We start from the raw sequence: 26,475 nt of genomic DNA on the forward strand, positions 1-26,475 counted from the left end.
GATCCCGCCAGGCAGAACACAAGGTCTGAATTTTATCAATAGCTGCTAACACGTTACTTTTGTACATAACCCGAGGGTCAGTATGGAGATAAATACCAAGATATCGCATTGGCTTCCGCACAGGCGGAATCTGCAAAGTGGCATGCCAGGGTTCTGGACCCAGGCCTGACAAAGGGAGGAGCTCAGACTTAGTGCAGTTTACTTGGAGACCCGACAAGACACCAAACTCCGCTACCAAACGCAACGCCACCGGCAAATGAAGGGGGGCCTGATCCAAAAAGAGTAAGATATCATCCGCAAACAACGTGATACGGCACTCTGCGCTTCCAATTTGGATACCCCGCAACTGAGGACTATTACGGATCTTAATGGCGAGCGGTTCAAGAACTAGGACGAAAAGAAGTGGAGAAAGGGGGCACCCTTGACGCGTGCCCCTACAGAGCAGAAAGGAAGTGGAAAGGCCTCCATTAATGATAAGTCTTGCCTGCGGTAAGGTATATAAGCCCTGAATCCACATAAGAAAGTTCCCCGTCAAGCCATACTCCTGTAGCACCCAAAAAAGATACTGCCACGAAATACTGTCAAAGGCTTTCTCCATGTCCAACCCAACGATCGCAGAGGTGCCCCCTCCATCGCGATGTTCATGGAGCGCCGTCAATGCTTTAAGGAGATTCATAGAAGCATACCGTTGGGGGACAAAACCAACCTGATCTTCCGCGATGAGCTGGGGCAAGACCAAATTCAGTCGGGCTGCCAGGATAGAAGCCAACAATTTAACATCTTGGTTCAACAATGAAATCGGTTGATAGGATCCTACCTGCGTAAGGTCCTTTCCGGGTTTAGGGAGCAGGGTGATATGGGCTAAGTTGTTCTGGAGACCAGACGCAGACGTGGATAGAAAGTTAAAGAAATTCCCCAAGGGCAGCGCAAGAAGATCAGGCAAAAGTTTGTAATATTCCGGACCGAAACCATCTGGTCCCGGAGACTTGGTAAGCTTCAGCTTTCGAATCCCCAAACGAACTTCCTCTAGGGAGATAGGGGCACTCAGTTGTTCAGCCTGGTCAGTGGAAATCCGTGGAAGACGAATATCCCGGAAAAAATGCTCGCGATCCTCCTCCGTAAAATCCCGTCGTGCATAGACAGCGCTATAAAAAGCCACGAACTGTTCCCGGATTTGGGCTTCCTGAGTACAACTATCCCCTCTAGCATTTTTCACCTGTCGAATAAGTTGTTTTTTCCGGTAAGGCCAAACAAGATTCGCAAGAAGTTTGCCCGCCTTGCCACCCCACTGATAAAGCCGAAACTTCTGATAATAGATATCCTGGCGAGCACGATAGTCCAAGATCTCATTGAGCTGATGGCGTAAAAATTTAATCTGTTGTCCATCCGACTCCGTCCGTCCGGTGACATTTGCGAAACACAGCCAAGCGGTCCGCGAGAGCAAGAAGTTTCTCTCCCTGCTGTTTTCTTTTAGTGGCAACATATTGAATAATATGGCCCCGCATCACCGCTTTAGAGGCGTCCCAGAACACCTCAGAGTCCACGTCAGGGGTGTCGTTATGTGCGGTGTACTCCAGCCAATGAGCCCGCAAATAAATCCCGAAATCCCGGTCCGAGTACAAAGCAGCGGGGAACCGCCAAGTTCTATCCCCCTTCATGCCAGTGATCCCTAAAGTAAGCACCACCCCCGAATGATCAGAGAAGGAGACATCTTCAACAATAATCTTGTCCACGCAGGAAAAAAAAGTAGTTGACACCAGAATATAGTCCAGACGGGAATACATAGAATGAGGGTTAGAATAAAATATATATTCCCTATCAAACGGATGAAGAGTTCTCCAGGCGTCCACTACCGCCAGCTGATCACATAAAAAATTCACCCCCATGCGAGCAAAATTTCGAGGCCGCGGTTTGGCAGGAGAGCAGTCCAAGGTTGGGTCAGCAGCAATATTAAAATCCTCCCCACAATCAATTGATAAGTGGGATATTGAGCTAGGATTCCCAGTAACCCAGAGAAAAAACTATGACTATAAACATTTGGGGCATAAAGGTTGCAGAAGAGGAGTTGAGAACCCCAGACCTTCCCCAACACAAGAATGTATCAGCCATCCCTATCTGGAATAGTCTTGTGAATGTGGAACGGTAAGTGTTTGTGCACTAAAATGGCCACCCCTCTTTGTCTTCCATTATAAGCGGAATAACTCACATCTCCCACCCATTCTCTACGCAGCTTCTCATGCTCAGAACTCGTCAAATGGGTTTCCTGCAGAAAGGCTACGTCAACGTGGTGTTGCCGAAGCCAAGTGAGAATTTTCTTGCGTTTAATTGGAGAGTGTATACCATCTACATTCAGAGTAACGACAGTTAAATTAACCATAGCTGTTAAGCAGAAAGAGCCACCACAACAATCTGTTGACAAATAAAGAAAAACAAGCCAGAGACCGGACCTCCCAGCTAAGCCCGGCTCCAGGGAAGAACAGGAGCCCTGCAGACCCTCCGGTCCCCCAGTCAGCACTACCCTCTGCCCCCACCCCACCCCACCGACTCACACACCCCCCCACAAACATCCACAGCCATACCACACACATCCCGCCCCACCTACCACCTCACTCCCCGCTCCCGGTAAGTCCTCCCCTACCTTTCCAATACCCCAAACCCAAGAAAAACTGCCTGCACTCAACCATCCCTCCCCTCTCCCAAACCCTTAGCCAATATCAATCAGAAAGAAAAATCCCGCTAAACTAGCACAGATTCCCAACCAAACCCCGAAACATCCCAGACTGTACCCACACTGATAGCCGAACAATCCCCTGCCCACTAAATCATACCCAGCAAAGCAAAAAAAAACTCCCTGCAGACCCCCATGAGCCAGAAACCCCCATCTCCCAAAAGAAAATAAAGGAGGGTTATCCCCTCTTGCCCAAGAAGAAATGCCCAGCAGTCCAAATAAAGGCGGCCAAGCAGGTGGAAAGCCATTCAAGTAAATGAGAAAAATACAAAACAAAAGGGGAGCAGGGCACAATTAAACCACAGTACTAACTCCCGGAAGCCCACTAAATCCAGATAACAGCAACCCCATCAAGTCCAAACAACCCATCCCGGACCCAGACCACCCCCCCCCAAACCCACCTCAAAGTCCATCAAAGGAAAGTAAGAATTCGAGAGAGACAGTAAACAGAACCCTGGATGGGGATGAAACCAGAAGAGAGAGGGAGACACAAAACTAAAAAGAGCAACAAGTCCACAGAGCCCCGCTTATTGCCCTGCCGATAACAAAAGCCAGTAAGGCGGCAACGAGCAGAAGCAGGCCCACAACGATATCACACAGCGCCAAGACTCCTCCAAGCAAGGAGAGGAACACGCAGGCAGTCAGCAGGTGCAGGACAGAAAGAAATTGAAATAACAATAGACGGGACCTCGAAGCCGTGTCCTCTCGGTCCAGGGCCCAGAGATTACCAGCTCACTCCCCCGAAGGGAGGCAGCGGTTCACGCCTGGATCCCGTGGGGCCCTAGAAGGCAAGAGGTAGGAAGAGGAGGGAAGAAGCTAGGGCGGAAAAGTAAGAAACACAGAATGTCCAGGTCGTCGAGTCTGCAGCAGGGGATCCTCCTCATGGAGTGCATAGCAAAATCCAGCCCCCGGTACAGTGCAAGTGGTCAGTGTCAGGGTTCACAGGGACCACGAAGGTAAGATATTCAGTCTGGCAAGCCCTCTAGGAAGGATCGAATCTCCTCCGGGGTGGTGAAATAGTGCGTCTTGTTGGCATGGTGGACTCTCAGTTTTGCCGGATATTGTAAAGCAAAACGCAGCTGTTTCTGATGGAGCTGTGTGCAATACGGAGCCATAGCGCGGCGCTGCTCTGAAACTCGAGGAGAGTAATCCTGGAACAGGAGAAGCCGCTGGCCCTCATACAAGACATTACCCTTCGCCTTGTAATGAAGCATAAGCTGAGTCTTGTCGGCAAAATTGAGAATGCGGGCAATGACTGGCCGCGGCTTCCGCTCTCCTTCCCGGTAAGCTCCAATCCGATACACTCTCTCGATCAGTAGGGGCGAACCTCCGTTATCCATCCCCAGCTCCTTGGGTAGCCACGTGGAGACCAAGGCATGCAATTCCGTACCCGAAATTGATTCTGGAAGACCGATAAGCCGGATATTATTTCTACGGCTCCGGTTCTCAATGTCCTCAGCCCGGTCCTCCAGTTTGCGATATTTATCCTCCAGGGCCCGGGCTCCCGCCTCTAGAGCCGCCGTGCGGTCGTCTTGCGCCGAGACCCTTTCCTCCACGTGTTGCAAACGAGTGGTCTGCCGTTCTACCGTGTCTTTAAGGCCGTCGACCATGGATTGTGTGACAGGGAAGCTCCTGTCACCAGTTTAAACCCGGTTTTAAACCCTGCCATGCAAAGGGCTGCCCCTATTCCTAAGCCCAGGAAGCTGCCCAGTAACCCTGTTCCTATCACGAAGAGCCAACAGGCAGGGCAAGGCAGAGAGAGAAGGGCAGAAACCACAATATCTGGTTTAGGGCACTATAATCCCTTTTATAACTCCTTGGGCAGTTCTCCAGTAAAGCCTCTAGTAAAGAAAACTAGCCCAGGAAGGGTTAAGGAAAGGGGCGGAGCTCACAGGCAAGACGAACCCAGAGGGAGAGTGGGAACGAGCCTGCAGCATAAAACCAGCACACCTGGGAACATTCAGGAAAACTCAGGAACTGCTAGAGAGAGACGTGCCGTGCAGAGCAGGAAGGAGCCAGCTAGGAGTTCTCTTTCCCAGTCCAGGGCTAAGGAACCAGCTGTCTTACAGCCCTCCCGAACTAACAAACTTCTGGCTCTTAGGCAGAAGCTCAAGGGAGGAGAAAGGCTTCCAGAGCAGGGCTGGCCAGTAACGGGCACTGAAGGGAATTCCTATCCAGCCTCAGAGAGTCCCTAATGGAGATTGAGGGAGAGGTCTCTGAAGGCAGTGAAATGGATTGCAGTCTAGCAGCCTGGGATCTCCTATCTAATCACAGTCAATAAGGTATGAATGGGGGAGGGGAATGAAAGTTAACGTATTTCTGTGCAGCGTTCTTTCTCCCTTAGGCAGGACTGTAAGAAAGTGTGAATGAGTCAATTAGAGCCCGAGAGATAGGCCTTGCAGAGAGAGTGAAGGAGGTGGGAACCCTAATTAACTTCCCAGAAAAGCCTGAACGGGAATTCAGTGATCTGACATTACATAACCCTGAATAGGGGAACTTTTGGGAGGGGACTTACACCAGTCAACAAAGGGTGGATGGTTCCCCAGCCCCTACCCAGGAGCATTAGGGTAGTGGGGGCATTGTACTTCAGGTGGGTCAGGTGGGAAAAGCTTCCTGAAGTATCCACAGGCACAATTAGTAAAACTGAAGAGAAAAACATTTTGTTTAGTTTGCCTTATCTGCCTGAGCAACAGGCTGGACTGTACTATAAAAGAGAAGCCTTGTGGATGTGGTGTTTGTTTTAAGTCCACTCAACCAAGAGGGACTCCTGGAAACCCAGTGCCTTGAACTGGGGATAATAAAGAGGAAAATTTGAACTTTACCAAAAGGGTAGTGTATGCTGATTATTCTACTGAAATTATCCAGCGGGAGTCCTCCAGGGAGCGCTCCGTCCTACGCCTGGGGCGGGAGCCGGGTTGCCAGCGCTAGGCTTATCCCTGGCCCCACCACAATTGCAATCGGGTGAGTTTATCATCCAGAAACGTTAGATGTTTTTTCAGCTCTTCGATTGCAAGTTTCAAGTTTCAAGTTTATTGAATATTTGATGAATCGCCTATTACAAAATTTCTAGGCGATGTACATTAACAAAATAAAAGTATACAAGAGGCTAAAATATAACAAATATAGACAAATTACTCATTACATTTTATATAAAACATACATGAGGGGTAAGGAATAATATAAAGTTACACTGTTGGGTTAGAAAAAAAAGGGAAACACAAAAGGATAGGTTTAACTTTATCAGAACACAAGCTAAAGCTGTCTTTAAAGGAAGTGAACGCTTTGAAATTAAAAATACTCTTTAAGTAGGTAGATTGCGTCGACCTGCAGCATGATGGTTGGGGTAGGCTGCATGCGGTCAGGTGGAGTGTGCTCCGCCATCTTAGCCGGTGTAGCAGGGCCTCGCAAAACTTTAGCAGACTTCTGGACTCTGGCTGGCATACCGGAAAACCCCAGCCAGAAAGGGTAAGGACGAGCAACCAGTGACTTGCCCCACTCAATGGAAGAAGGAAACAGGCTGAAAAGGCAGATGTGTAGCGGGATATAGCAAAAAATCAGCCCAGAGTTTGGGAGAGGTACTCAGACACGGCTGATCAGGATGAGTGCATCACGTGACCCTCCGGAAGCATCTTTCTGATTGGTTTCCCTTCCCTAGCGTCTTTTTGATTGGTTACATTTGCTCCTTTTATACTTGCTCAGAACAGTCCACCATACTTTCGCTGCTTGACTGTGCCTGTTACATAACTTGCTATATAACTGGTATTTCTCTTGCGCGGATTTCACTCGCCTTTGGTGAGAGCAACACTACTTTTGCGCGGATTTCACTCGCCTTTGATGAGAGCAACATTACTTCCAAATTCGGATTTCACTGCTTTGGTGAGAGCAACACTACTTCAAATTTTCTTCATTAGCAAGGTATGTTTATATTTTCATTTGCTAACTTTTTATATAACATTGCGCGCAAGTTTTGCTCAAAGTTTCGGTAGGCCGCTGTAAGAAAACGCTGTGTAGCTAGACCAATAGAAAAGCGCTAATGAAACCCAACACACGCTTATTTATATGTAATAATGGAACTTTAACATTAAAAGCTTTATAAGATGTGTAACAACGATAGTTCGCAGATCAAATTTTCGATGTTAGTGCACCCGCATAATTTCTACTCCCTTGTGGTGCTTGTAAGATGCGCGCTACTGAATTGAGCTTTAGAAAAGTGCAGATTTTGGATGGGTAAGGGGGAAGAGGGGAGGGAATGTGGAGGGATGGGAGTTGTTTTTTATCTTTTTTTGTATTTTTTCTATGAGGGTGAAGAAAAGGGGGAGGAATAGATGGACTTGCAATATATAATAATAATATAATAATAATAATAATTGTATGGTTTCAGGAGTGAACTGCCATAGACATGGAAGTAATAACTTCACAGCGTGGAAAAGAACATTAGGTTCATGAAGGACATCGTTATCGTCGTGATAAGTTAAGGCAGACGGTTCCACATCCTGGAGGTGTGTGCGACGCGACTGTGTAGGCAGAAGAAAAAGGCACATGGATGGATCTTCTGTCGAGATAATGGCGCATGTGCATGCACTCAACAATGCCAGAATAGCTGCTGAAAGAATGATGGGAGAAATACATGAAAGATCTGTGACCACAGTTGGAAAGCGGGTTCCATGTTAGAAGCATCTACCTTATTGCCTGCATACACGTCCATGCAGAGAACAATCAATCGAAAAAGAAAAGCAGGACATCTAGCAATGGGTAATCCCAGGTCACTAAGAGAGATTCAAGTTCCTGAGCAGCTGCAAAGAACCACGCGTGGTGAACACTTGCTTTTGTGGGATTCTGGTGAAAATGATGAAAAAGACACATTTTCATTTTCACAACCCCAGCCAATCTTGAGGTGTTGGATTGGTTCATTGGTTCATGGTGGATTGAGGTGTTGGTGAGGCCATTGGTTCATGGATGGGACATTTAAAGTTGCCCCCCATTTGTTTGTATAAGTGTTTATCATCCATGCATTTGTAGACAATTGTGCCATTTCACATGGTGTATGTGTTGTTGAATAGTAAAACGGAGGACAATGAACGTGTGTTAAGAAAATCTGGTAGAAACCAGAAACACGTTGGCACCATTGACTATTCTGATGGACTTTGAGAGAGCAAGCCTGCAAGCTGCCAACAGAGTATTTCCAAATGCTGCAGTTTCTGGCTGTCTTTTCCATTTGAGGCAATCGATGTGATGTAAAATTCAAGATGAGAGATTGACTGCTAACTACAGGGATGATGACAGAATAAGATTGTACACCAAAAAGCACAGTTACTTACCGTAACAGGTGTTATCCAGGGACAGCAGGCATATATTCTCACATGTGGGTGACGTCGTCTATGGAGCCCCGATGCGGAAGCATTTTCAAGCAAACTTGATTGAAGATTTAAGTTTGCTCTGCTGCTCCACGCATGCGTGCCTTCCTGCTCCACTAGGGGGTGCATCCCCTCGTGGTCTCCAGTTCATTTAACTAGCCAAGAAGCCAACCTCGGGGAGGTGGGCGGGTTGTGAGAATATATGCCTGCTGTCCCTGGATAACACCTGTTACGGTAAGTAACTGTGCTTTATCCCAGGACAAGCAGGCATGATATTCTCACATGTGGGTGACCTCCAAGCTTACTGAAGAGGGATGGAGGGAAGTTGGCAATTTAAGCAAATAGATTTCGCAATACCGATTGGCCGAACCGGCCATCGCTTCTGGACAGGGAGTCCAGACAGTAGTGGGAGGTGAAGGTATGAACCGAAGACCATGTGGCAGCCTTGCAGATTTCCTCAATAGGTGTGGACCTGAGGAACGCTACGGAGGCTGCCATCGCTCGGACTTTGTGTCCCGTTACTCGACCGTGCAGTGCGAGACCAGTCTGAGCGTAGCAAAAGGAGATGCAATCGGCCAACCAGTTGGACAAGGTGCGTTTGGAAACTGGGTGGCCTAACCGGTTTGGGTCGAAGGACAGAAACAGTTGTGGGACTTTCCGGTGTGACTGAGTGCGTTGGAGGTAAAAGGCCAACGCTCTTTTGCAGTCAAGAGTGTGTAGCGCCACTTCTCCGGGGTGAGAGTGGGGCTTGGGGAAAAACACAGGTAAGACAATGGACTGATTGAGATGGAAATCAGACACTACTTTAGGTAGGAACTTTGGATGGGTGCGGAGTACCACCTTGTCGTGATGGAATACCGTGAAGGGTGGGTCCGCTACCAGCGCTTGCAGCTCACTAACCCGCCGTGCGGACGTGAGCGCGAGTAAGAAGATTACCTTCTAAGTGAGGAATTTTGGATGGCATTTGTTTAGTGGCTCAAATGGAGGTTTCATTAATTGAGCCAGAACCACGTTAAGGTCCCAAACCACCGGGGGAGGTTTGAGAGGGGGGTGGACGTTCAGCAGACCCTTCATGAAGCGAGTGACTAAGGGATGGAGCGAGAGGGCTTTCCCTTCCAGGGGCTGATGAAAGGCCGCAATCGCACTGAGGTGTACTCGAATGGAGTTGGTCTTTAGGCCGGAATGAGATAGTTGAAGTAGATAGTCAAGGACCAGGGGGACGGGGACCGACACCGGGTCCTGGCTGTGGGAGGAGCACCAGGTTGAGAATCTGGTCCACTTTTGGGAGTAGCAGGTTCTCGTCGAGGTTTTTCTGGAGGCCTCCAATATCTCCTTGACTGATTGAGACACGGGGAGAGCAGTCAGGGGGAGAGAAACCAAGCATTCAGATGAAGAGACTGAAGATTGGGATGTAATAGTGAACCCTGACCCTGTGACAGTAGAGAGGGAAACAGAGGCAGAGGCAGTGGATCTCTGACACTGAGTTGAAGTAGCAGGGAAAACCACGGCTGGCGTGGCCAGCGAGGGGCAATCAGGATCAGGGTGGCTTGTACTGTTTTCAGGTGGACAAGCGTCCGCAGTATCAGAGGAAACGGCGGGAACGCGTATAGGAACCTTCCCTCCCAGTCGAGGAGGAAGGCGTCGGCCTCGAGTCGGTCCGGGGAGTATATCCGGGAGCAGAAGAGAGGCAGCTTGTGATTGTGAGGGGACGCGAACAGGTCTATTTGAGGTGTCCCCCACCGTTCGAACACTCCTCGCAGGGTCTGAGAGTGTAGTGACCACTCGTATGGCTGGAGGAGACGGCTGAGTCTGTCCGCCAGGCAGTTTTGTTCTCCTTGTATGTACACCGCTCGAAGGAAGGTGTTGTTGGAGATTGCCCATTTCCAGAGGCGCAGGGCTTCCCGACAAAGGGGCCAAGACCCTGTCCCCCCTTGTTTGTTTACGTAGTACATCGCTACCTGGTTGTCGGTTCGGATGAGAACCACTCGGTCGTGGAGCAGATGTTGGAAGGCTACAGCTGCGAGATAGATGGCCCGAAGTTCTAGCACGTTGATGTGGCAGCGATGGTCTTGTGCTGACCACATTCCTTGGGTGCGTAGGCCGTCCAGATGGGCTCCCCAAGCGTACTCCGACGAGTCCGTGGTGAGTACCTTGCTGTGGGGTGGGGTGAGGAAGAGCAAACCTTTGGAAAGATTTGAAGAGTCGGCCCACCAGCGGAGCGATCGTTGCAATGAAGGAGTCACTGTCACTGAGTGGTCGATCGGGTCCCGGTCTTGACGCCATTGAGACGCCAGGGTCCATTGAGGGATTCTCAGATGGAGGCGGGCGAAGGGTGTGACATGGACGGTGGAGGCCATGTGGCCCAGAAGAGTCATCATCTGTCGAGCTGATACTGAGGTCAGCAGGGAGATCCTTTGGCTCAGACTTACTAACGCCTCCAGGCGCGGAGGGGGGAGGAAGGAACGGAGGCGAACCGTGTCCAGCGTGGCCCCGATGAACTGTAGGGTCTGCGAGGGGCGTAGTTGAGATTTTGGGAAGTTTATTTCGAACCCCAGGCTTTGTAGGTAGGTAATAGTCTGTTGGGTCGCTGAGATAACCCCTTCCCTGGACGGGGCTTTGATTAGCCAGTCGTCCAGGTAGGGGAATACCTGGAGGCCCTGGGAACGTAAGGTTGCTGCTACCACCACGAGGCACTTGGTGAAGACCCGAGGTGATGATGCTAGTCCGAAGGGGAGGACTCGGTATTGTAGGTGCCAGTCCCCTACTTGGAAGCGCAAGAACTTGCGGTGAGCGGGGTGCACTGGGACATGTGTGTACGCCTCCTTGAGATCGAGGGAGCAGAGCCAGTCGCCCTCGTCGATCAGGGGGTAAAGTGTTGGTAGTGAGAGCATCCGAAACTTTTCCCGTACCAGGAATTTGTTGAGGCGTCTCAAGTCTAGTATTGGGCGTAGGTCTCCCGTTTTTTTCGGTACCAGGAAGTAGCGGGAGTAGAAGCCCTTCCCCCGTTGGTCGGGGGGAACCTTCTCCACTGCTCTCAGGCGAAGCAGGTCTCGAGCTTCGGAGAGGAGTAGGGGTAGCTGAGTCCGGTTGGGAGGGCAATTCCTTGGGGGGTTGTCCGGAGGAATGGCCCGAAAGTTGAGAGAGTACCCTGATGAGATCACGCCAAGGACCCATGCGTCCGACGTGATTTGTTCCCAGTGGGGGTAAAAAGCTTTGAGTCGACCCCCGATGGGAAGGTGGCCTGGGACTATGGCGGAGGGGGCCCGCCCCCTTCCGCGTGTCCCGTCAAAAGGACGGGGATGGTTTGGTGGTCGCGGGCGGTTTGGACTTGGGCATGGCCCTGTGGTGGGCTTGCGGACGTCTGGGTGGGGGCCGCGAGAAAGCAGGGGTGGACTTTTGTGGGTAGCGGCGCGGAGGGGCCCTGTATGGCCTGGACGCTGGCGGTTTGGGCTTTTGCCGGACAAGGGAGGCAAACGAGCGTTCATGTTCGGAGAGGCGTTTTGTCGCCGCCTCGATAGTGTCATCGAACAATTCTTTTCCCACGCAGGGGAGGTTAGCCAACCGGTCCTGTAAGTTGGGGTCCATGTCGACCAGGCGCAGCCAGGCTAGTCGGCGCATGGCGATAGCGAAGGCTGCTTCTCTGGAGGAGAGTTCGAAGCCATCGTAGGCCGCGTGGAATAGATGAAGGCGCAGGTTGGAGAGGGACTCTAAAAGCAGGCCGAACGTTCCTTGCCGGGAGGCCGGTAGGTCAGTCTCAAAGGCTCTCAATAGTCCAATGAGGTGTTTGAGGTATGATGTGAAGGTGAAAGTGTAGCTTTGCACCCTAGAGGCCATCATTGCGTTTTGGTATAGTCTCCTGCCGAACTTATCCAGGGTTCGGCCTTCTCGGCCTGGGGGGACCGCTGCTGAGACCCGGGACGGGTGAGCCTTTTTCAAGGAGGATTCTACTAGCAGCGATTGGTGGGAGAGCTGTGGTTGTTCGAATCCCGGGTAAGGTACTGTGCGGTACTTGGCCTCCATTTTGGAGAGTACGGCCGTGACCATGTAGGGGGTCTCCAGGTTCCTGAAGAAGGCCTGTTGGAGTACCGGGTTGGGTGGTAAGCGAAGGGACTCTCTGGGCAGTGATGGCATATCCAGCTCCGCCAGGTACTCCTTAGAGTATCTGGAGTCGGACTGGAGGTCTAAGTCCAATGCGTGGCCCATGTCTTGGACAAAGCGAGTGAAGGATGGGCGAGATGTCCCCGGGGCCCCGTGCGGGGTCGGGGAACGAGACCTTCGTCGGGTGGAGAAGGATAGGGAGGCTTCCCTCGAGTATCGAGGTTCATGCTCTGATCCATGCTCCGAGACTGGGGAAGCACTGTGAGAGTGTTCCGGGGTTGTCGATCTTCGGCGTCTCGAGGAGCCCCTCGGAGACGATGCCAGGGTTAGGGGTACCGATCGATGTCGGATCGGTGACCTCGATCCGGACTCCCTCGGAGAATACGTCCGAGGGGGAGTTCGGAGGATGCGCGGGTTGGAGAGTGATAACTCAGCCACCCTTAGTGGTCCCGTACGAGGTGTGGGGGAACGGCCTCGTAGAGTTGGTGAACCTCGGGCCTTCTTGGAGGTACGGCGGTTCGAGGTTTCTGTCGTTCTAGCCCGACGTTTTGCCCCTCGGCGGTCTGCGGAGGGGGAACGTCTCGGGTGCCTCGGCGAGGAGTCCGAGGAGGATGGGATGCGGCGAGGATTGCGCACCCTTCCTCGAGGTTGTTCGGTGCGAGGCTCAGGCTGGTCTGGCACATTCGAGGTCGAGGCCGATTGAAACTGGGCCATTGCAGCGGACAGCTCCGACGTGATCATTGCTCGGAGTAGGTCCTGGAAGACGGGCACGGACAGCATCGAAGGCAAGTCCACTGCCTCTGTGCACTCCACCGGGGGCGACCTCGTATCAGAGTATTCCCGTGTGGTGGAGGCACGGCCCGAAGGCTTGGAGGGCTTAGACGGGGCTGTAAGCATGGGGCTTCCGCCATGCGTCGCCATTGTCCCCGAGGCTGGCTTCTTCGCTGTTACAGAACCTGAAGAGGGAAGAGGGGACTTACCCGGAGCCGAGGCTTTCTGTTGTCCCGAGGGCTTCGGGGTCGAGTCTCGAGGCGATGCCGAGGTATCCGGGGCCGAGGTCAAGGCCGGGGCCGAGGCCGGGGCCGACCTCGAGGCCGAGGTGGAGGGTTGGTCCGGGGTGAAGAGGTCCGCCATGCGGGCTTTTCTTCGGCGGAGGGCCCTGTTTTGGAAAATAGCGCACTGGGGGCAGGAGTCGGTTGGATGAGCCGCCCCCAGACAGAGGATGCACCGGCGATGCGGATCTGTGAGAGAAAGAAGCCGCTCGCACTGGGTGCACTTTTTAAAGCCGGTCAGAGGCCGGGACATTAAATCGAAAGTAGCCGCAGCTCGATTAGCCACGCGGCCACGGGGACCCGGAAGCATCCGGGTCGTTGAAAACGAAGCAGGAATCAAGTAAGAAAGGTAAAGAATTCGCGCACAGCAACTTAATCGTGAAAAAACAAGAAAAAAATCGCGGTGCTAGAAGGCAATTGGGGCAGAGCCTGAAAAACACGGCTTCTAGGCTCGCGGAAAAATTTGAACTGGAGACCACGAGGGGATGCACCCCCTAGTGGAGCAGGAAGGCACGCATGCGTGGAGCAGCAGAGCAAACTTAAATCTTCAATCAAGTTTGCTTGAAAATGCTTCCGCTTCGGGGCTCCGTAGACGACGTCACCCACATGTGAGAATATCATGCCTGCTTGTCCTGGGATAATGCTGTTAGCATTAAGTTTTGTTCCTGTTCAAGATGTTAGTGAGTGTTTTGAGTCATTGATGGACAGCCGACCAGATGAACTGCACACAGTGTATGAATATTGTAAAGACAATTACATCGGTACATGGCGGCGAAATCAGAGAGGTCCCACAAATTTTGCTATTTCTCTATGGAATATGCGCTCATGTGTTGAAGATGGACTGCCTCAGACCAACAATTCGGTGGAGGGTTGGCACCATGCATTCCAATCTTCGGTTTAATGTCATCATCCAACAGTCTTTAAACTCATTGAGCATATACAGTGTGAGCAAGAGCACACTGATCAGCTGATTGCTCGTTTCCATGCAGGTAACCGTGCAGCATCCAACAGTAAGAGCGTGTATGTGAGAGTGACTCAAAGACTAACAGCGCTGCTGCCAACATATGGACAGAGACCTCTTTTCCAATATCTGAGGTATAGCATTTAATCTGGAAATTTAGAGTTTGATATTGAAGTTCAGGTTTTACTGTTGATATGGTAACATCCACTGTCTCTCTCCTTCTCCTCACACCCATTGCTCTTTGTCCTCCCTTGTGGTTCTGCTCCTTCTCCTGAAATAATTTATTGTGTTGATTTAACGTTTGAAAAAAATGTGTATTACATGTTTCTATCATATGTTACATGTTAATAAACATTGTTGAAAAAGTTTATTCTCTTGTTTTATCTTTGTATGAAATAAATAACCATGGCATTTATTGTTACTTTTACACATGCAATTTCACAAACTAACTAATAAGGGATACAATTTAAATAATGAACTAAACACATCTAAAGTCTTTCCATGATTTTCAGCTGTTAGGTGATTACTTTTCTAAGTTATAAAGACAAGAATTGGCATGGTAGGTAAGTGAAATAAAGTGATCTTATAACTGTTGTGCACATGCAATGAAACATATATATAATTGGTTAATTATTAAAAGTGGTTATTAAACCTTGGAAATAAATGTGCACATGGTAACACTCCAAATGTGGAGTTCCAAAAAATCTAACTACTCCTGTCCACTTTAATGTGGTTGCGCTCACTGTCCTTCAAATGTTACTATAAACACTCTCCATCAACATTCAAGAAATGTTGTGTATACATAACCTCTACAGTCCTCTTCATACATATGGCACTTTACTTATCTCCCTCTTATCCCCTTTCCAGCTTTCAGGCGCTATCAGCCCTCTTGAACTGTATGCGACATATCATCATGCAATCACTCCCAAGCCATACCTAAAATTTCCCCTCCATTTTTTTTAACCACTACACTAGTATTTACTGATTAATATATTGTGCTACCCTTTTCTTCTGCGCATGCGCATATGCGTCAGTCTCTCACGCATCTGACTTGGCACCGTTCTGTTCCATAGTTAAAATATTGAGTCTCGAACAAATATGCGTGAAACAATTGCGAATATTTGATAGTAAACCCCTCTACATATGCACGCTGCACATTCATATATACGTACCCACATTTGTCTCATAAGGAGTGATAAGCCAGCACATGCATACATCACACATCATTTGCACATGCGCAGTTCGTTCCCCCCCCGCGTTGACACCTATGTATTCCGAGTTCTCTGTAAACTATGTTTACTAATGCAAACATAAAGAAATTGCACGTATTTGAAGTTTAACCCGTCAATTGCGTGCTGGGAAAATCCATCAATTGCGCACAACATGATAACTTTAAAATGAGGATGGACGTCAATTACCATGTACAATGGATGCACGCTGATGTCATCATGCAATTCATAATCAAGACATATGCGTGCCACGCTGAGGCTAATTCTCTGTTTCGCTAAAGTAAGACAAAACATATGCTTCACAATTCACACATACTCAATTAACATGCGCATTTCACAATTCCAAAGCGTGCTTTCAATATAATATAATCAGTGCTTGACGATTAACCGTGTTTTAGATAACCAATAGCAGTGCAGGAAGGGGAAATATCACGATATTCACTCTCAATCAGTCATGTGAGTGGTATATAAGCTTTGCAAAAACGTCATAAATGCACTGAGAAGATGGCTTTCGATGAAGCAGTTCGTGGGCAAAAGCCCAACTTCTCAGAGAGAGAGAGGTACTCAGGTTAACTGAGTACTGCTCTCTAAATACGAAGTTGCTGTTCCCCATTAAGGGGAAACAGCGGAACATCAATGAAATGGACAGGGCATGGAGGAAACTCACGCGCCTGTTCAACACCAGTGCCTTAATACCGCGCTCGGTAAATACCTATTAAATACATGCGCGGTTTATATATATTTATAATATACATGTTTGTTGCGCGGAAGCCAATAATATATATGCATATTTCATCTGCATTCCATGAAATCCCGCACTGCATCATCATCCACCCGCTGGAAAATTGTGCAGTTCATAATTGTGTCCCTTCATGTTTTACTTCCTTGAGTTAAATACATGGGTAGGGAACTCCGGTTGGTGAGAGCCGTATTCCAGTCGGGTTTTCAGGATTTCCACAATGAATATGCATGAGATCTATTTGCATGCACTGCTTTCAATGTATATTTATTGGGGAAATCCTGACAACCCAACTGGAATATGGCTCTCGCCAACCAGAGTTGCATACCCTTGCCTTAATATAATGTTCAACATATCCCATATACAGTGGTACTTTGGATTACGAGCATAATCCTTTCCAGGAGCATGCTCATAATCCAAAATGCTCATTTATCAAAGCAAAGTTCCCCATAGAAAATAGTGGCAACACCGAAGATTCATTCCAGAAGCCGGGGTCTGTACCTGTCGGGTGCCGGGTGCTGCAGCGCCATCTCCTCCGTCCGTCATCCGAAGAAGAACCCCACAGTGCCGCTTCAAAGGGATGCCTACTCCATCTGCCGGCCAGCCCTCCACGTCGGATGCCCCCCGCATGCTGGACAGCCCCCACGCAGCCGAGCACCACCCCACTCGCACGCTGCGAACGACACGTACAACGCTGATGATTGACGCTGTGCGCGTCACACGCAACGCGCAGGTGGGATGGCACCCGGCCGCATAGGCCCAGACAGAGGTCTTCCAACCTGCGGTAGGCACCCGACGTGGAAGACGGAAGAGGAATCCCCTGAAGCAGCGCTTCCTGGACTGTAAGTGCTCGTTTATCGTAAACTGGACTGTAAGTGCTCGGTTTACGAGTCAAAACGTTTGCTGAGTGTTTTGCTCCAAGTGAACGGCGCGCAGCTGTTCGGTGCATCGGCTAAGGCGCATGGCATGCACTTTTGCAAAGTGTCTTGCAAACGTCTGAATTCCCAGTCCACAGGACTGTTTCTGCTCTCTTACTATCAACTGCATGTTCTATTCACTGTATGTACTATAAACTGCATGTACTGCATCTATAGCCTGTTATCGCATCTATAGCCTGTTATCGCACAGTCTGCATCTATAGCCTGTTATCGCATCTATAGCCTGTTATCGCATGAAAAACCTGTTACTGCATGTATAGTCTGTACTGCATGTTTAACCGCATATATAGCCAGCTACTGAACATTTAACTTGCCATCACATATATAGCCTATGTTGCCCATCACTGTTGCCGCATGTATAGTCTGCTACTGCTTGTACAGACTAGTTAGCACTGTTCCCCAGCTAAGCACTACCTCTGTGTCTATCTTACTAGTAACATATGCTAAGCCCCACCTCAGTCTATATCTCACTATTAGTTATTGTTAGTCCCACCCGGCTGTACCTCACTAGAATCAATTGCGTGCAAATTCTTCCTCAGTTTTTCGTCCCTCTCCTGTTTCCCTCAGTCCTCACCCAACTTAACTCTCCTTCCTCCTACCTGGCAAATTCCGCCCAAACCCCTCTCACTGGTTTCTCCTTGTTTCCCATCATGAAACCACCTTTCTGGCTCCTCCTTCTACTCTGCTCTTTCACCAGCACTTCTCACTGCCAAAAACCCCTCCCCCCCAACCTCCCCGATTCCACATTCTCCAACACCTGCCCTGGTCTTAAAATTCCCGTACTAGTTTGTACCAGAACCCACCCTTTCAAAAAACACCGTGGAGTCAACCACTCCTCTTTAAAGCCTGTTCCTCCAGCAAACCTACCCAACCTTACCTCTGACTCTCTCACCCCAGACCCAATACTCTACTGTAACGCCAGATCAGCCTGAAACAAGACCCAAATACTAAGATTTACTCGGAGACTTCGATCCGGGTTTCTTGTGCATCACAGAAACATGGATTGGAAGAGATGATTCTTTCACATAAAACGAACTTTGTCCCCCTGGCTACTCTGGCCTCTTCTCACCCAGAACCAACCGGAAAGGAGGAGGCTTGGCTCTGCTTTACAAATCATTTTTCGATGTCCAGCTCCTTGAAAAGGGCAGCCATGCCTCTTTAGAATTCTTGCTAGCTTCAGTCAACGACGAATTTCATCCCTACCCATTAGGTATCCTGTTACTTTACCATCCACCTACCCCCTGGAACAAATCCTCCGAACTCATTCTCGAGACCATAACAAGGGCCTTCTTAAAATTCCAGAGACTATTGATCATTGGTGATATTAACCTCCACCTAGACGACAACACCAACAAAGATGCAACTGATTTCAAAGACTTCCTCACCTCCCTAGGCTTCACTGCTCCTCCGCCCACCCCTACCTATGATAAGGGACATACTTCAGCTGAAGAGGCCCATTGGGAACTTGTCCCCTGGTCTGATCACCTTCTAGGCTCCTTCTGCCTTCCCATTTTCATGTCCTACCTTGGCACTCCTCCCTGAGCCACAAACTCTATCACCTACCGCAAAAAAAATCACGAGTGAATTGTTCTGTTCCCAATTTCTCAACCAACTTCCTCCTTTTCCTATCCATACCAACCCTGATTCCAACTGGCACAACTGGGTAACCCTTTCCAAGACCACTTATCGTGCTCTTGCCCCTTTATCTATTAAACCTATCTCCTATTCCCGCAGGCTCCCTGGTATCTTCCATACCACAGGGAATTGAAGCAGAAATGCCGAGCACTGGAGCGTAAATGGAAAAAACGAAATCCCCCCCTGACAGACAATCCTGGAGAGACAACATCAAGTTCTACAACACTGTATTGAAAAAAGCAAGGAAAAATTTCTATGGTGATAAAATCACCATATCAAAAAACCAAAATAGTACATTGTTCAACATCTGGCGTAACCTAACCTCAAAAAACGACTCCACCTTTCCCCTCTCTCCCCATCCGCAAATGACCTAGCCAAATTTTTCAAGGAAAAGATTACTACCATAAGGAGTTCTTTCCCCCCAATTATTTCTTACAATTCTCTGCCTCCCAACGACTCCAACCCTATCCCTGCTGATAGATCCTGGACTGCCTTCGAACTCGTCTCCGAACACCAGATCTCTAAACTTTGTCTCAAATTGAAATCCTGCAAATGTATCCTAGATCCTTTCCCATCCTACCTTTACGAAAACATTCCGGCGCAGGCCATCTCCTCCCTTACCAGTCTTATAAATACTGCTCTACTATCAGGCCTGTTCTCCACAGAAATGGGACACATTGCTTTATCCCCTCTTCTGAAAAATGCCGATCTCGACCCTTCCTCACCATCGAACTACCTCTCCTAACTAAACTGCTTGAAACCATAGTCGCTACCCAGCTCTCTTCTTATCTAGAGAGATTCTCCATTCTCCACCCCTATCAACATGGCTTCAGACCCAGCTTCAGCACTGAGTCCCTCCTAGTTTCCCTAATATCAAAGGTGCAACAACTACATTCTCGAAACAAATTTGCTGTTCTTTTACAATTCGATCTCTCTGCTGCTTTCGATGTCGTCCACCACGACATACTACTTTATCAACTTTCCGAGATAGGAATTGATTCCACTGTCCTAAACTGGTTCTCAAACTTCCTTCGCTCCCGCTCCTACATTGTCAACTCAAACGGCACCACATCCGTTCCATGGTCTCCTTCTTGCGGTGTTCCTCAGGGATCACCCCTATCCCCTATTCTCTTTTAACATCTATATGTCTTCACTGAAGCTCCTCCAACTTTCCCCCCTTGAAACAATCTACACATACGCTGATGATATCCTTGGCCTTCTTGAAACAGACCAGAACCTCACCAACCTCCATGAAAACATTACATCTTGCATAAGGAGACTCCACTCCTGGTCCCTCTCGGTACAGATGAAACTAAACGAATCAAAAACAAAATTACTCTGGCTCGGCCCAAAGTTAGAACACCTGCCTACCCTCTTCGCACTACCCACAGGCGCTGCCTTACACCCTAAGTTCTCAAGCAAGGTCCTTGGCATCATTATTGATTCTTCTCTCTCCCTCAACTCCTTGGCAAAATCATGCTTTTTCAGCCTCCACATGCTAAGGAAAGTAAGATCCTGCTTTCGCCAAAAACATTTCGCCGTCCTCGTTCAATCCATCATCCTCTCCAAACTTGACTACTGCAATGCCATTTACTTATGCCTAACAAAAAAAAGCCTTCAAAGACTCCAGAATACTGCAGCCAAACTGATCTTTGCAAAACGCAGGTCTGACCATGTCTCCCCACTCCTGGCCAATCTTCACTGGCTCCCAGTGATTTCCAGAATCCAATTCAAATGCTCCTGTCTGGCTTTTAAGATCATTCATGGCATCCTTCCTTCCCTAATCCCACTATCCTTTAACTCCTCGTGCCCTGGCTCCACCAGGCCTGCCCAAAGATATAAACTATCCTTCCCCTCCCTACACGGAATTCTCTATGCAGGTAAACTGGGAAAATCACTTCTCTTCAAAATCACAGGTCTTTGGAACGACCTTACTATCCTGCTGCGAAACCTGAGCTCCCTCCATTTATTCCGCAAGCAACTGAAAACTTGGCTCTTCTCTAACATGTAATTCTATTTCCCCCTTTCTCTTCCACTCTATTTATAAGCTCATGTAAACCTTTTCTTGCCTCTTCTTATATTTTAAGTTCTTGTAAACCGTGCCGAGCTCTACTTCCGTGGAGAGGATGCGGTATATAAACTTAAGGTTTAGTTTAGTTTAGGACTCGCCTGCTTCCTACTAGGACTCGCCTGCTTCCTACTGTCTCATCGGATCTCAAATCCTCATCTCCCACGTCTGGACTTAGCATGCCAGCTTGCCTTCGATTATCATAAAAATGGAACATCATGTCTATGATACTTTTAAAAAGACATTTTAATATACAGCTTATTGAAAATGAGCCACAACTGCGTACAGGATAAATGCAAAACCTTATCAAACATAAGTATTAAGTTTACATGGCTGTGTCATGCACAGAGACAGCAGCACAGCACAGAACTAGGTAGAATTTGTAAAGCTACAAGTTAGACGGCTTACCTTGTACATGACAGGATAGTTGTTATGTAATCATCTTTCCTTTCATAACCTAACAATGTAATTGCTGTATTACCTTTAATAAAACAGAGAAACAGGTCTCTTGAAGTAATAGCATGAGAATAACCTTTTTCAGGAGGTATAAAATCCCACTCCCCAAATGCACTCCATTTTATCACCAATAATGAAGGGGTTCAAAGACCTCACAGTGGAGCGTGGTATGTGTTCCCATTCCTATATGTTTTACTATGTAAATGTAATAGGTACTTACTGAGCGAGAGGTGAACAGACACTGGAGTTTCCTCCACGCGCAGTCCATTTGAAGTATATTACGACGTTTCCTCTTAATGGGGAACAGTAACTTTGCATTTAGAGAGAAGTACTCCATCATGACTGATTGAGAGTGAAAGGGTCAAAGCACTGGCGTTTAACAGTCACTGGAGTTTCCTCCACTCCCTGTCCATTTCTACAATGTTCCTATGCTTGCCCTTGCAATCATAATATCTCTGTTGACTAATAATTTTTTTTAAGCATTATCAGTTCTTCATTCAATACATATATTTCAGACACTACATGCATTTATCTTTTTCTTTCTTCAAATGACAGTGAGGATGGGGAACAATACTTTCTCATTGAACAAAAAGTATTCTGTTAAACTCTGTTAAACAGAATACTTCTCTTTCAGCAGCCTATATTTTGCCTATGTAATTGTCTTCAATTTCCAACTGCTTTGTCATTGCAGATATATTAGCATCCACCACCTCTTACACCCTATCCTCTGTTCAACCCCCCTCCCCATTCAAAGCCCCACCCAGTGTCCCACTTTTTCTACCCCCCCTCCGCCGCTCCACCCGAGATTGTGGACCAACCCCTCACCAACAACCACCCCTATTGCAGCGACCACTATTGTGGCTCATGCTGCACACACACTGCTTCTTCGGAAGACACTCACATGACTGATTGAGAGAGAAAGGGTCAAAGCACTGACATTGAACAGGCACTGGAGTTTCCTCCACTCCCTGTCCATTTGTACAATGTTCCTGTGCTTGCCCTTGATGGAGAACAATACTTTATCATTGAAAGAGAAGTACTCTATATGTATATATGTACTGTATTTATATATGTATCTATGTATATAATCTTGTACATCCTCCAGTTCAAATACTGAAGCTATAGCTCAAGGCTTAACTATTGTAAATTTTGCCTTTCGCCCTCATCAGCAGCCTATACTTTGACTATGTAATTGTCATTTCAATTTCAAAATCCTTATAAAGCAATGTTACTTACCGTAACAGTTGTTATCCAGGGACAGCAGGCAGCTATTCTCACTAGTGGGTGATGTCATCCAACGGAGCCCCGATGCGGACGTCTCACAAGCATACTTGCTTGTAGAAACGTTAGAAGTTTCGAGTCACCCACACCGCGCATGCGCGAGTGCCTTCCCGCCCAATGCACTGTGCGTGTCTCCTTAGTTCAGATAGCTAGCAGAGAAGCCAACCCAGGGGAGGTGGGTGGGACATGAGAATAGCTGCCTGCTACCCCTGGATAACAACTGTTACGGTAAGTAACATTGCTTTATCCCAGGACAAGCAGGCAGGTATTCTCACTAGTGGGTGACCTCCAAGCTAACCACAATGGGATGGTGGGAGTGTTGGCAACTTAGGAGAATAAATTTTGTAATACTGTTTGGCCAAACTGTCCATCCCGTCTGGAGAAAGTATCCAGACAATAATGAGAAGTGAAGGACCAAGTAGCAGCCTTACAAATCTCCTCAATCGGTGTTGATCTAAGGAAGGCTACAGAGGCTGCCATTGCTCTGACCTTATGGGCTATGATTTAACTGTGAAGGGGTAATCCAGCCTGGGCATAGCAGAAAGAGATACAAGCCGCTATCCAGTTGGAGATGGTACGCTTAGAAATAGGGCATCCCAACTTGTTCGGATCGAAGGAGATGAAAAGTTGAGGCTTGGTGCGTTCCAGGTAGAAAGCCAAAGCACGTTTACAGTCCAGAGTGTGAAGAGCTGATTCTCCAGGATGAGAATGAGGCTTTGGAAAAAACACAGGAAGAACAATGGATTGATTCAGATGAAATTCCGAGACCACCTTGGGGAGGAATTTGGGATGAGTGCGAAGGACCACCTTGTCATGATGAAACACTGTAAAAGGTGGATCAGCAACCAATGCTTGAAGCTCACTAACTCGATGAGCAGAAGTGAGGCCAATGAGAAACACCACTTTCCAAGTGAGATACTTCAAAGGAGCCTTGTTAAGAGGTTCAAATGGAGGCTTCATAAGCTGAGAAAGAACAACATTGAGGTCCCAAACCACTGAAGGCGGTTTGAGGGGAGAATTGACATGGAAAAGTCCTTTCATGAATCTGGAAACCACAGGATGAGCAGAAAGAGGTTTCCCTTGAAGAGGCTGATGGAAAGCAGCAATTGCACTAAAATGGACTTGGATCGATGTAGACTTGAGGCCAGAATGAAATAGGTGCAAAAGATAGTCCAAAACAGAGGACAAGGAGGCATGTTGAGGCTCCTTGTGATGAGAAAAACACCAAGTAGAAAATCTAGTCCATTTTTGGGAATAGCATTGCCTAGTAGCAAGCTTCCGTGAAGCTTCTAAAACATCCCACACAGCTTGTGAAAACTGAAGGGGAGTTACGTTGAGAGGAACCAAGCTGTCAGGTGCAGCAACTGCAGGTTGGGATGAAGCAGAGATCCCTGATGCTGCGTAAGCAGAGATGGAAACACTGGTAGAAGGAAGGGCTCCCTGCTGCTGAGTTGGAGAAGAAGGGAGTACCAAGGTTGCCTGGGCCACCGAGGAGCAATCAGAATCATGGTGGCCCGGTAGGACTTGAGCTTGACCAGAGTCTTTTGAATGAGAGGAAACGGAGGAAACGCATACAGAAAGAGATTCCTCCAATCCAGAAGAAAAGCATCCGCCTCGAGGCGATGAGGAGTGTAGATCCTGGAGCAGAACTGAGGCAGTTTGAAGTTGTGGGGGGCTGCAAAGAGGTCTATCTGAGGCGTTTCCCACAGAGAGAAGATGTGATGAAGGGGCGTGGAATGGAGAGTCCATTCGTGAGGCTGGAGAAGACAACTCAAGTTGTCCGCCAAGGCATTGTCCGCCCCCTGAATGTAGACAGCTTTGAGGAAGATGTTGTGGCGAATCACCCAATCCCAAACTTTCAGAGCTTCCTGACAGAGTGAGGCCGATCCCGTGCCCCCTTGTTTGTTGACATAATACATGGCGACCTGGTTGTCCGTGCGAATGAGAACCATCATGTTGTGAAGGAGATGCATTGAAAATCGCTCCGAGTTCCAGGAGATTGATGTGACACAGGTGGTCCGCACTGGTCCAATAGCCTTGAGTGTGCAGACCATCCAGATGAGCCCCCCAAGCATAGGTCGAGGAGTCGGTCGTGAGAACCTTCTGATGGGGAGGCATGTGAAACAGCAAACCTCTGGAGAGATTGGAAGAGAGCAGCCACCAGCGAAGAGACTGTGTCAGAGCAGGAGTGACCTGTATGTGGCGAGTCAGAGGGTCAGATAGCTGCGTCCATTGAGATGCCAGGGTCCACTGAGGAATTCTGAGGTGAAGTCTGGCAAAAGGAGTCACGTGCACTGTAGAGGCCATGTGGCCCAGAAGAACCATCATGTGTCTCGCCGAAATGGACGGGCGAGAGAGCACTGAATGAGAAAGACCAAGCAGAGCATCCAGACACTGTGGATGTGGGAACGCTCCGAGTTGAATGGTATCCAGAACAGCTCCTATGAAGGGAAGAGTCTGGGAAGATTGCAGATGGGATTTTGGAAAGTTGATCTCGAACCTCAGACTCTGCAGGAACCAGATCGTCCGTCGGGTCACCTGGACGACTCCCTGAGACGTGGAATCCTTGATGAGCCAGTCGTCGAGGTAGGGAAACACCTGCAGACCATGGTTCCTGAGTGCTGCGGCCACTACAACCAGGCACTTAGTGAAGACTCTGGGAGACGAAGCTAGGCTGAAAGGAAGCACTCGGTATTGAAGATGAAGATGTCCCACCCAAAATCTGAGGTATTGTCAAGAGGCCGGATGGATGGGGATATGAGTGTAGGCCTCCTTGAGATCCAGAGAGCATAACCAGTCGTTCTGCTTGAGGAGGGGATAGAGAGAAGCCAGGGTTAACATACGAAACTTCTCTTTGACCAGAAACTTGTTGAGCACCCTGAGGTCCAAAATAGGATGCAGATCACCCATCTTATTCGGAACAAGGAAGTACCGGGAGTAAAACCCCTTGTTCCGTTGGTCCAAAGGGATGGGCTCGACAGCCCGGAGCAAAGCCAGAGCTTCCTGAAGAAGAAGGGCGGTCTGGGTTAAGTTGGAAGGATACTCTCTTGGAGGATGTTCCGGAGGAACTTGATGGAACTGAAGAAAGTATCCCTCCCTTACGATGGAAAGGACCCAGAGGTCTGTGGTAATAGTCGTCCATCGATGATAAAAATGATGGAGACGACCTCCGATGGGAAAAACAGGGGAGGGCAGAACGATGGTAGTTATGCTCTCTATGAGACAGTCAAAAAGGCTGAGGAGCCTTGGGGACAGCAGAAGTTTGAGGTTTTTGCTGTGGCTTCTGCGGGTGCTGTCTCTTAACAGGCTGACGGATGGTAGGAGCCTGTTTCGGTGGGTAACGCCGCTGGTAGATCAAAGGCGGGTGTGATGGACGAGGAGGAGCAGGCTTGGGCTTCGGATGGAGAATTGACTGAAAAGACTTCTCGTGGTCCGACAGCTTCTTGGTCGCCACCTCAATGGACTCAAAGAGGTCGGCTCCAGCACACGGGACATTAGCAAGCCTGTCCTGAAGATTCGGGTCCATATCGATGGTCCGAAGCCATGCCAGGCATCGCATGGCCACCGAACAAGCAGCAGCCCTTGCAGAGAGTTCAAAAGCGTCGTAAGATGGCTGCATCATCTGCAGCCGCAGTTGGGACAACAAAGCCAGAACCTCCTGGTACTCGAACCGAGCTTGAGAGTCCAAATAAGGCAGAAACTTTTGCATAACTGAGAGGAAAAACTCAAAGTAGGTTGCAAAATGAAAACTATAATTGAGGACTCGAGAGGCCATCATCTAGTTCTGGTAGATGCGACTGCCAAACCTGTCCATGGTCTTGCCCTCCCGGCCAGGAGGAACGGTGGCATAGACCTGGGAGGGATGAGACCGTTTCAACGAGGACTCCATCAAGAGGGACTGATGAGAGAGTTGGGCCCCATCGAATCCTTTATGGT

General features: G+C 48.7%; 1 protein-coding gene across 4 annotated transcripts in view; it reads right to left on the minus strand.

The window, feature by feature from the left end:
• Positions 1-26,475, minus strand: part of PSAT1 (phosphoserine aminotransferase 1) — a 501,906-nt gene that overhangs the window by 431,239 nt on the left and 44,192 nt on the right. Inside the window, exon 1 of one of the 4 annotated variants that reach the window (XM_033958495.1) lies at positions 21,211-21,234. The exons of the other annotated variants lie outside the window; for them this stretch is intronic. Coding sequence (XP_033814386.1) covers positions 21,211-21,219 — 9 coding nt within the window. The 5' untranslated portion in view covers positions 21,220-21,234. Of the gene's footprint in view, positions 1-21,210; positions 21,235-26,475 lie in introns of those variants that run through there. 4 annotated transcript variants of the gene reach the window in all.

This window comes from Geotrypetes seraphini, chromosome 9, assembly GCF_902459505.1.
Source record: "Geotrypetes seraphini chromosome 9, aGeoSer1.1, whole genome shotgun sequence".
NCBI classification, from domain to species: domain Eukaryota; kingdom Metazoa; phylum Chordata; class Amphibia; order Gymnophiona; family Dermophiidae; genus Geotrypetes; species Geotrypetes seraphini.